Consider the following 12,477-nt stretch of genomic DNA (forward strand, 5'->3'; position numbering starts at 1 on the left):
AATACTATTATTTATTTATGCATGTAGCTTGTTGTTGTCGACTGTATATTCTACAGTAAAACAAACGAATAAATAAAAAATAAACAATTAAAAATGAAACGAAAAAAAACATAAAAAATAAGCTTACATAAAAGGAACATGTTGGGTTTTATTTTTATATGAGTACATATGTTACATAAAATAATAAAAAATTTAATTAGAGTCTGAAATTTGATTTTTTTTTTATGTATTGTGATGGGGAAATAAAATATAACTTCAAATAAAAAACTTTCAAATCAGCAAAAGGATAGTGAATATTGGAAATACAAATAATAAACTTAATAAATAAAAGCAATCAAAATAAAAAATATATAATAAACAAAATAAATAATGTAACCAAGTGGGTCAATTAAGAAATACTTTTGAGGAATTAGTCTACCATGTCAACTAATCCTATGCATTAATTATTTATTTTTTTGTTTATTATTAATATCATCATCATCATCATCATCATCATCATCACAATCACCAACGGCTTTTATTTTGAAAGCATGCGGTCTTTTCGTCACCGGATGCGCATCTTTTATCTCTTGTAGTCCGTTTCCGGTGCGGTGGTTTTGTTGTTGTTGTTGAGGCGCTATGGTTTGTCAGCGCGGCCTCAATCTTTTCCCGTGAGTTTTTGTCGTGTTCTGCGGGTTTCATGTTCCGCGCCGCCGAGATCAAGAGCTTCGGTAAAGCGGGAACCGGCTGGTATGTGTCTCATGTGTTTTGCCGTCGGTTTGTTCAGAGCCGATCATGATGTGTTTGATGTGTATCTCTGACCCGAACACACTCGCAATAAACTACGTTAACGTTACCATTGTATTATCACGTAGTTATTATATTTTACTATGCTACTCTTTAAAATGAAATTCCACAGTACATGATTATGGTAATAATTAATTACCGCAACTAACTTACCATGGTATTATGTTTAAAAATCCCTGTCATGTAAAACCTGAAAAAGATTAAAAAAAAAAAAAAAAAAAAACTGAGAAAATTATTTATTTTACTAATTAAAAAAGTGCATTAATAAATAATAAAACATTAATTTAAAAATAAAATGAATAATATGTCACAAAAAATAAATATATTTTTATCACAATAAAATCAAATATACGTTACTGCTGTTAACTCTAACTGACTAGAATTGCTATATTTAATAATCCTTACTCACTCATTATAAATAAATGGTTTTTCAAATGAGTTTTTCTTCATTTGCTCTTTTCTAATTTTTCTCTTAATTTCACTCATTCCGATTAGACATTATTGGGCAGATGATGGAAGAACATGTCCATGACCTGATGTTGGTTAATAAAATAAATAAGTATAAATTAATAAATCATAGAAAAGTTTGAAAATCTAAATTAGTCAAATAAATAATAGAAATTCATAGACAATTATGTAGCTATTGTGTGACATTGGAAATAATTTGAACAAAATCATGGATTTATTTTTTTAAGCAAATAAATATTTTACTGCTGTTTAGCTCTAAAATGATTAATTGACTAGGAATTGGTTTGTTAGAACGATTGCTATTAAATCATATTATATCATTCTAAATTCGGTCATAGTGAAATTCTTTCTTTTATTTTTTTCACCTACATTCACTCACTTTTGCAGACAATGGACCAGCTGGTCCATGCCCTGGTGACCATCCTAAACAAAGTCCCATTAATAATGCATAAATTGCTAGAAATTATTAATGCATAACAAATTTTAAAATCTGAAAACCAATAAAATAAATATCAAAAATCCTTAGAATTGCATTGAAGCTATGTATCGACTTAAAAAATTCCCTGTCATGTAAAACCTGAGAAAATTGTTTTATTTTATTAATTTTATAAGTCATTATGAACTTTCTTTCTATTTTTTTCACCTAAATTCACTCGTTCTGAGCACTTTTGGTAGACCAGCTGGTCCATGCCCTGGTGACCGTCCTAAACAAAGTCCCATTAAATAATACATAAATTACTAGAAAATGTTAATTCATAAGTAATAGAAAACATATAAAAACCAATCAAATAAATATAAAAAAAATCATAAAATATTAGAATAATAAAAATGTATAAACCATTACATGATGCATAATTTAAAAAAAAAAATTATTTATGATAAAGTACATGACTAGAAATTGCTTTGATAGTACAATCTTTAATAAATTATTATTTTAAATTAAAATCCAGTCATTATGACCAAATACATTTTCTTTCTCATTTGTCTCTATGATTTTCTCTTTTTTTCACCTAATTTCACTCTTTTGGACCAGGCACTTTCGGCGGACGATGGACGAGCTGGTCCATGACCTGGTGTCGGCTCTGGAGGAGAGTTCAGAACAAACCCGTGGAGGGTTTGGAGATGGTGGAGATCACGCTCTTGCTGTCAGTTGCCTGTTGAAACGCCAGGCCCGCAAGCGCCGTGGCCGTAAGCGTCGGTCCGATAACCCTCACCCGCCGTGGGACACCTGCCACCTGAGCGAAGGCTCCGAGTCCAGCCTTGAGGAGCAGAAAGACTACCGCTCATCCACGGCAGCAGGGGGCACTCACACCCGCGACAACAACAGCGACTCGGATGAGCAGCTGGGTGCCAAGCGGCGTACACCCCTCACTGACCCCGGCAGGGGGAAGAGGCCGCTGTGGCTGGATGACTTGAGCGGAGCGGATGCTTTGGGAACGCGCAGTTTGCGGAGGCGTCGGAAAGTCAAGCGCATGGCTGTGGACCCACCACTAGATGTCTCCACCATGCTGCTGCCGCCGTCCAGAGCAACCAACAGCAGGGAGGTGGGGTTCAGTCCAGAGGCCAAAGGGAGCGAATCAAACAAAAACAGGGTGAAGAAGAGGAAGTACACAACGCAGAGACTCGCACAGGAAGTGGCGGACGAAGGCGTGGTGGTAGAGAGCGAAGAGCCGGGACAAACGGCCAAAGATAAGATGGACTATGATGAGCAGAAAGGCTCAGATGAGGAGATGAGTGACAGGTGGTTAGTGTTCTTCTCTCCTGTTTAGACCCTCCTCTTCCTGTTTCTCATTCCAGGATCCTCCAATATGTTCTCTTTGCCGAATCTCTTTATCCATTAAGCATGTTTTATTAGATTGTAAATAAAAATAAAATGAATACAATTTTATTACACTAATTACTACACTATTTTATTACACTAATATTTTAATATACTAATATACACATATATTTATATTTACAATATAATATACAATAACAATCTTAATAGGCTTTAAAATAGGGCTTCTTATTGTTTATTCAAAATATATATTTTCTTTCATTTTCTTTTATAACCATGGACATGTTTTTAATGAAATTCACCCTTTTATTTGCCATGAATTGCTTAAAACGCTGTGTAATGTGTGTGATTGTAGTGAGACGAGCAGTGTGAGTAACAGCAGTGATGGGGGCCTGTACACAAACGACGAGGGAAGGCAAGGTGTGTGCACTCATCTCATATATTTTATAATCAGTGTTTATCAGGTCCAGAATGAAGAGCACGTGTTTGAGTGTTGTGTGCATGTTTCAGGCGATGATGAGCACAGTGACTGGTTCTATGAGGGCGAGCCGGGCGGGGCTTGTGGAGTCGCGGGTGTGGTGCCGTGGTGGGAGAAAGACTCTAACCAACTGGACCTCAATGACCCCATGTTCAACAGCATCCTGAGCGGAGCGTTCCCGTTAATGTCACAGGGAGCTCCAAGAGGTGAGAGTTCAGACACACAGTTCACAAGTTTGTCCACCAGAGGACAAAGCTGTACAACCCATAAAATCTTCATCTTATGTGAAAATCTAAATGTAAAAATAATACTTACATTTTATTAAATTTTACTCTGAAGTATTACAGTAGTTATAGTTTCTCATTTTGTTTTTTTTTCTTAATTGTCATTTTTATTTGGTAATAAAAAGGATAAAAGTTACAAAATGTTTCTTTAAAGGGGTGGTTGACTACTTTTTTTCTAGGCTTGGCTCTTATGGGATGCAGTGTATAATGTCTTAATGCTTCGCTTTAAAAAAAAATAATTTTTTTTTATATTTTACCTTCAGTCTATGCTGCTCTCTCTGTTGTTATTTGAACAGCTGGTTGACTTCCTGTTTCTGATACCAATCCCTTCTAAATACGCAGTGGGCTCAGATTGGATTGCTGGCCCAGTGTGTTGTGATTTGTTAACCATGTATTGCATGTTGTCCGGAAACATCACAGCCCTTACCATTACGGGCAATAGCTGCATATGATCCAGTTGAAAAGCTGGGCAACATAGCCTCGCCCCCTTTGTTGCATGTTCTCGGGGGCGGGGTTTATGTTAATTGCAGGGTTTTCTGATGTCACCAATCCATAAAGTAGCTTGTTGTATTTTCTACCAGTCGTTATTGTAGGCATTAAACAGCCTTCTCTTTAAAAGACAATATCTCCATTTGCATTGAACTTTCAGTGTCGTAAATTTGCAGATATTGTTTATGATCAAACAGCAAAAATACACACTAACTAAAGTTAAAAAAGTCAAATCACAATCAAACCACCCCTTTCATACTTGTTTTTTTGAACTGTGAAATTACCAAAGTAATATTTCTTTTGTTTTTATTTAGTAGTAACTTTTTTTTAATACGATTACTAATAGTATTCTTTCTATTATTATTCTCACTATTATAAAAAAAAAATATATATATATATATATATATATATTTTTTTTTCTATATTAAAATATTTATATATATATATATATATATATATATATAAATCTTTAATACTGAACTTTTGGAATACTGGAATACTACTATTATTTATTTTCTTGTTAAATATTGCAATAGTAATATTTCTTATTTGGTTTTTGTTAAGTAACATTTGTTTTTATTTAATATTAATAGTAATAATTATTATTAATTTCACTAGAAAAAATTAAGTTGCACTTTTGTTATCCTTTTTTAATTAACAGTGAATATTAAAATAGTAATATCTCTTATTTTGTTCCTACTTAGTAACTTCTATGTTTTTAATTAGAAAGTCGCAATGACAATTTTTATCAGAATCACAATTATATTTTTCCCCTAAATCGTGCAGCCTTAAAATGTGGTGTCTGGTAATGGTGTCTGTGTTTTAAGGAGGTCTATTATACCTGGAGAAAGTGGTTTATTCCTGTTCATTTAGCGCATGCAAGTTAATCTTTAGGTCTTGTCTCTGACTTGTTTTTAAGTCTAAGTGTTTTTCAGGGTTTCAAGCGCGGCTCGCGCGGCAGGCCTGTCTTCAGCAGTCACAGGTACGTCCACTTATCTAAAGTATGAACTCACTGTTTAATATATATGTATATGTAATAAATGTAATGTTCTTTCCCAAAAGGGAATCTCTCAAATAATTCCTGATCGATTACCGAGAATATCCCAGGCTCCTCATGAGTAAGTCCTGAAGTGTTTGACAGCTCAACATGGCGTTTGGCATTAAGATCATTAGGTTTAGTGTTTTTAAGCTGACTTATTCATTTATTAGAAATAATAAGATTTTTTTTATGCACCCATTGTTATTGTTTTATTTATTTATTTATTTATTTTTTCAATGAAAGATAAAATTGTCAAATTCATAAAGTACTTAAGTTGCTATATTGGCTAAATAAGAAAGATATATTTAATGATTTTTATTTATTTGACTTATTTAAATTACGTTAATTAAAATTAATCATTTTTATTTTAATGCAATGCATTTTTATTGAGTTATTTTTAATATTAATGTACTCAAACAATGATATAATATTTGTGTAATATATCAGTAACTTAATATCAGGCTTGTTTTAAGAGTTTGTTTGTCCTCTGCAGCTCGTGGTTCAGCTCCGGGGCCAGGAGAGACCAAGTAAGACGTGATTTGATAAATCGAAGCTTTATTGACTGTATGTTGAGTTTCAGGCCTTTGTAATAATCTCTTCTTGTCAAAATGTGTCTGACATATCTGCAGTTGCTTTGGGATTCTCGTAGCGACAGAAGCCACAGGAAAAGCTGCTCTTTAAAGACTCCTAGCAGGTAATAATATATATACTATGTAGTAATAAAAAGGCATCAGTTAGATTTTCTGTATCATTTTGCCATAGTCTCATTTCAAAATACATAATTTGAGCATATTTACCTAAGCAGTAAGAATCCTAATCTCTCCCTCTCTCTCTGAAGACAAAATAGTGGTCATCTTGGCTCTTTGTGTACTGGAGATATAAAGAGACGACGGAAAGTTGCGCCTGTGGGAGGCCCGTCATCCTCAGGTAACACAAACACACACACACACATTTGTTTGCCTTCACAGCTGTTGAATGATCTGAAATGTTTCTGTAAAGAGATGTCAGACCCATGTTCTGAATATTAAATGTAAATGGTGCCCTCTTCTTTAACACAAGCGCTTCGTGGAAACATGCGACTCTCGTGTCGTCAGGAAGAGACGGAGGCTTGTCGTTGTGTTAACGGTAAACTCAGTGACTGGATTGGGAGCTGAGCAGAAGATCGGTGCTGATCTCATTTCCTCATTAAAGAACATCATTTCCTGCTGTGATCTGTGATGCAGAGCACATGGCCATGGCCCTCAGGGGTCAGAGGTCACAGAGCTGAGATTACCAATTTCTCAGAAACTTGTTTATGAGGAGCAGGAACTGTGACGTGTAACATCAGGATTATTTGAAACACAACACTGAAGTTATGAGATTTTCAATGCAACCATGTGCAGAAACACTGATTTGCATGTTAACACTTTACAGTAAAGTCTGAGTTTGGATGCCATGAACTAAATATAGACAGCATGTCATGTTTTGGTCAGTCACACTATATTTAAAAAAAATTTTTCATAAATTTTATGGATTTACATAAATCATTACAGTGTAATTCTGATTAACTTGATGTAGTTGCTGTTGTTTTATTTTTAAAGCTGCTGAAAATTGTTATTAACCTAATAATTAATTCTAGAAACGTCATATATGAATACTGTAAAATGACCTGTTGCCACACTATAAGAAAAAATGTTTTAGAAACAATTTTCACTCAGAAATGGTTAGTAAATTTTGCAAATAATTTAAAAAACTTTTTTAATTTATCATGAAAATCTGAGGTAGAAAAACCAAAAAAATATTTTCTTGTAAAACATATTCCAATATTTTTTTGTTTTATTTAACACTTTAACATTAACCAAGATGAATAAATTCTGTGAAGGTATTGTTCTTTATTAGTGCATTTTAGCTATTGCATTAACTAAGATTAATATTTAGAACCTTACTGTAAAGTGTTTACAGTTTAGTTACATTATAAAATCTCTCTTTCTCATTTATATTTTTATATAAATATGAATTTATTTGGGGGGGGGGTCTGTATGTATACATTTATATACTGTATTAAATTCAATATTTACATTTGTATATTTACACTTTTACATTGCACATATCTTTTAAAAAATTGAAAGTTAATATTTTTGATGAACAAAACTTTTTATTGGACATTTGATCCGACAAGGACTGACTCTAGAGCCGCCTCACTGTCGACACACACACACACACCGACTCAATTCAACATGAATGTTAAAGCAAACAAATTACCTTCAGAAAAAAAACATTATTCACCCAAAAAGTATCATTATTTATTTTGTGGGTTTTTGAATGCACTTTACGCATGAGTTCGTCTAAAGATCTTACTTAAGGACTCTTTCAACCCATTAAGTGCATTACAAGAATCAATGAGCTTTACCGTTAATGCAGATTATCCCTTTCTCTCCGTGTCTCTCTCTCTCTCAGGTGTGGTGGGTGAGAGCACTGCTCCTCTGCCCGAGTCAAACGTGGGGAGCCGTATGCTGCAGAGTATGGGCTGGACCCCGGGGTCAGGCCTGGCCCCTGACGGCAGAGGCATCACGGAGCCCATTCGTGCGTCTCAGAGGCCGAAGGGAGCCGGACTGGGTTTCAACTGAGCTTGAGCCGAGAACAGAGAGAACAACTCATGCAGAGACAGCAGCTAGGGCCCACGGGCCGCCTTTCTCTCCGTTAACCTCACTGTTAACAGCAGCCAGCCAGCAGAGGGCAGCACTGAGGTGAAACGATGACTGACAGAATGAAGCCAAATAAGACACCAGCACTGGCCCTGACAAGGACTGACTCTAGAGCCGCCTCACTGCCGACACACACACACACACACACACACCGACTCAATTCAACACGAATGTTAAAGCAAACAAATTACCTTCAGAAAAAAAAACATTATTCACCCAAAAAGTATCATTACAGTCAAGAATTTGCCATTTTTAATGAAAATGTTTCTACAGTATCGGATGAGTTTGAGGAAATATTTAACTGGACAAATCATAGAGTAAATAAATAACAAATTACATTTTGCATAACAAAAAAATGAAGCCTGTATATAGGACCTTTTCATTTCACCTTCTTTCATGCTAATTAAGCACATTTCTCCCAACATTCGTTACTGTAATGCAAAAAAAGATTTTGTTAAAATGAGTTAATTATGTTCAGTATAATAGTGGCTGTCTTTATTTTTTCACATTGCAAAAATTATATGCGCTTAATTGTCATCAAAACTAACAATGGTACTAAAAACAGGCTTCATGCAAAATAGGATTTCTTATTATATTATTTTGATGTTGGTCAGTAATTCAACATCCTGTAGAAGTATTTTAATGAGCCTTTGGGTCCTTATCAGTGATGTCCATTACAAGCCAACAGCCAAACCTTAGCAGTTTTTTCCAAAACAATTTTTTAAAACTTTTACCACATAAAAACCAATGTGTTTTAGCAGAATCGATCAGTCCACATTATCGTCTGTCTCTTGTATTAATTTGATATTTGTACATCTGATGTCGCGGATTACATCATTTGTTTCCTTTTTTGGTAATTTAATTGTTTTTCACTTAATATTTTTTTACGTTTTTGAATCCTTTTTTTTGACATTTATGCAAATATCATGCACTAATAATGAATGTCAATACCTCAGCCAATCACATGCTCATGAAAACTGCATGTATGAAATGCTGAAACGATGCAGACTGCAGCAAGCGACCGCTTCTTTTTTACGTGACTCAACACACGCGTGTTTTAATAATGTTAATTAATGTTTAATAATGAGTCCACTTTGTTTATTTCCAGCGCGTATGATTCGACATTCAGTGAAATGTGTGTATTTCTCAACAGAGTTTGAGTAATGAATAGGATTAATTGACTGAATTGGCTTAGTTGAGATGGAATTAACCGTTCGAAGAGGTGACACACTCACTAATGACGACTGTCGTTTCTGGTTGTCACGAGGTAAAGATTACACCATTGTTGGGTAAACACTTCAATTCCTCTTACGAACAATCCCAGATGATTGGAGATGCTATTATCTTGTCAGAACGTTTAGGAATCCGCTCGCTAATACAGAAAGAGTCTTTGAGCCGAATGTGACATCACTTCCTCTCTGGTGTTTGAGCATTCCCTAAATAAGTGTTTTTTAAATTATGGTTTTGGGGACACTTTGTATTTTTAACCATGTCTACACTCCAAATGTATTCAAGTGGTTGTTGTTGACATGAACGAGGAGCATGTCGGGTTTGTATCTTCCTGTGATCTGTACAACATTCCAAACTCACTAACATGCCACATTTGGTTACACTTGCTCGTTTTTGCCAATTTGCATATTAGGAACCAAGTTGATATGGTCTGTGTGTGTGTTCTGAAGTCAAAGTGACATATTGGTCATATACTGTACAGTATGAAAGCGTTCTCTGTTCAAGGTTGAATCTTTGAATCCTTCCCATGATGCAGAGTTTTTATATCTGACTAGAAACAAAACTATGAAATTTAAGAAATCTAAAGAAATTAAAATAAACTTTAACTGGAATAAAATAAGTTTAATGTATTTTTTTATTATTATTTCAATTGACATTGCAACATCATTAATTTTTATTTTATTTTAGTAGATGTACTAGAATAAAAGAGAAAAAAGGAATAAAAACTAAAGACAAATAAAAATGTCAAAAACAAATTAACAAAATGTAATTAAAGTGACAACTCACAATTTATGTGTTAAAATAAAATTTAAAATAATTCAAATGTATAACATTTATTGCAAAATATTAATAAAAACTAATACTAATATTATCTGGCACTAAAACAATGTTGGTTCATAGTCATTAAAAAAATGTCATTTAAACATACTTTCAAGACGGCAAAAAAACAAAATGTGAAATTAGTCTCAGGATGTGAGGGAATTTTTTAAATAAAAAGGTTAATTATGAAATCATTTTTACAAATATTTTTGAAATGTTTTGTAAAAGTCTTCATTCCCTCCAAAAATCTTGACTCTATTTTAATAGAAAGAGCAGCTTGGACAATCTGTCAAACATCTCCTTTGTTGTTCTAATGCAAGAAGATCAGTCCTGTGGGTTTAAGAGACCATGAGGGGGAGTAGATGAACAACTTGATTAGGAGAATACTCAGTTATCATGCTGATTGTCTTCAGGGATGTGTTTTATGGTAATTATTTCATATTCTGTGTGTGTTTGTTGTGGACAGATCGATACTCTCATCAGTACAGCTGATCTGGAGAGGAATTATAACTCTGCAATCTAGCAGAAAATTAAACCAACAGACTCGATGGCTTTCTGTTCTGCTTAGCAGCTGATATGTAGGAGATTTATTCAAAGTATCCAGAGTCAGTGTGAATAACGGAATCCTGATTAGTTCTAAAATAGAATACAGTTCTTTTTTTTTTCTTTTTGTAAGACCATGCTCAAAATATGAATATTTAAGATATATTTCAGATGCATCGTGCACGTGAGGGTTAAAAAGCTGTGTCATCATCTGTCTGTGTGCGCGTGAGACAAACGAGATGAGAATCGTCTCAGTCAGAGGAAATCCAGCATGTAATCCTGCTCAGCTCATCACTTTGAGACCCGGGTTATGTAACGCTCAGCACACAGGTAACAACCGCCACTGATACTCACACATATCCACACAATTTCATAATAACAGGACGAGAGCATAGAAATGTGACCGTAAAGTACAGTACATCCACTAACCACCTGATGACTGTTGCACAAACCTGGAAAATATTTAGATTTCTTACAGTGTAGTATGATTTGATACATCTTAGGTGAGTAAAGGCATATAGATGATATCAGTCAGTTCGTCTTGAACCAGGGTTGATGCATTGAATGCTTGTGATGAAGACCTAATTACGGGATTTGCCAGGTTAGTGACATTTCATTTTTGAAAGAGGCCTGAGTGCAATGATGAACTGCCTTAAATTAAATTGAGTGTTTATTACTGTCCTTTTGTATACGCACTTTTTTCCCCCCTATTTAATACTGTAAAGCTGCTTTGACACAATCCATATAGTTAAAAGCACTATATAATTGGACTATATATCATTGCAATTATTAGCGAAATTGTATTTCATTAAGAATTTACTAATTTTCTGCTATTTATATGAAAGTAAAGCTTTCTTTACGCTACATAAATGAAGCTTTTTGGTTCACAAGATGTTAACTGATGGACTGGAGTGGTGTGGATAACTTATTGTGATGTTTTTATTAGCTGTTTGGACTCTCATTCTGACGGCACCCATTCAGATCCATTGTTAAGTAATGATAAATGTATCCAAATCTGTTCTCATTAGGAAACAAACATTCATTTCAACAAAAGGTGCTTAAATAAGCGGCTGTGCTCTCATGCAGCTTCCAGGACTTCTTCTATATGGGTTATAAAATGTTTTAAAAGACAGCATCAGTGATGCCATGGAGATATTTGCTCTTTGTGATGTTATGAACTGAGATCTGTGATGCAGTGGTCAGACCTGTCTGTCTGATCTGGATTTAGCTGTGATCTGGAGGGATGAGGAGGATGTTTAATGAGGAGCGTTTCCTGTTGTGTGGTCTGCAATGACAATGATGATGGTGAGAGAGTTGCAGAATCGAGCAAATATCAGACTTATAGACATAGAAAGCGTTGAGATCTTCTTTTGTTTTTCAGCTCAGTGTATGTTTGATCTCGTCACATGAGTGGACAGAGGCTTTTCCAGATAATACCACTGAAAACACTGTCTGTTTACCTCCTGCATAATAGAGGCTTTCTCATTTCAAATACAAAGTTACACTTGATCTCGCATAAACCTTATTGTTTCTTAAAAGTTTGCTGAGCTTTAGGCTAATTGTAGGAGATGATATCTTGTTTTAAACGCAATTTTGAAGACAAGAATTGCAATAATGTTTATAATGGAAATCTTTATGTAGCCTTAAGATCTACATCAGATATACATCAGATGTTTCTAAGCATATATAACGGGGTTGGAAGCTGGTTATAAAACATTAAAATTGTCTACACTAAAATTTCAGTACTGCCTTTAAAATATCACGTGTAGGCTAAATGATTAAAGTCGTTTTCGTGTTTTTCTTTCATTTAACTCTAAAAACTAAAGCTCCATCTCACCTGAGCAAGGTTTATGAATATTCGGTAGAACGCGCTCCGA

General features: G+C 34.5%; 1 protein-coding gene across 4 annotated transcripts; it reads left to right on the forward strand.

Annotated features, from left to right (window-relative positions):
• Nucleotides 1-569: 569 nt before the first annotated feature.
• LOC132106451 (G patch domain-containing protein 2-like) lies at nt 570-9,618 on the forward strand. Of its 4 annotated transcripts, none has more exons than XM_059512139.1 (10): nt 570-729; nt 2,288-2,998; nt 3,390-3,454; nt 3,545-3,718; nt 5,221-5,267; nt 5,348-5,403; nt 5,818-5,851; nt 5,954-6,018; nt 6,163-6,251; nt 7,761-9,618. In XM_059512139.1, the coding sequence occupies exons 1-10, from the start codon at nt 680-682 to the stop codon at nt 7,928-7,930; spliced, it is 1,461 nt and encodes a 486-aa protein (XP_059368122.1). In that variant the 5' UTR covers nt 570-679; the 3' UTR covers nt 7,931-9,618. The 4 variants fall into 4 exon arrangements, with proteins under 4 accessions (XP_059368122.1, XP_059368124.1, XP_059368123.1 ...); XM_059512141.1 differs by having other exon boundaries at nt 5,230-5,267; XM_059512140.1 differs by having other exon boundaries at nt 2,288-2,995.
• The last annotated feature ends 2,859 nt before the right edge of the window (nt 9,619-12,477 follow it).

The sequence above is a fragment of the Carassius carassius genome, chromosome 27 (assembly GCF_963082965.1).
Source record: "Carassius carassius chromosome 27, fCarCar2.1, whole genome shotgun sequence".
Lineage (NCBI taxonomy): Eukaryota > Metazoa > Chordata > Actinopteri > Cypriniformes > Cyprinidae > Carassius > Carassius carassius.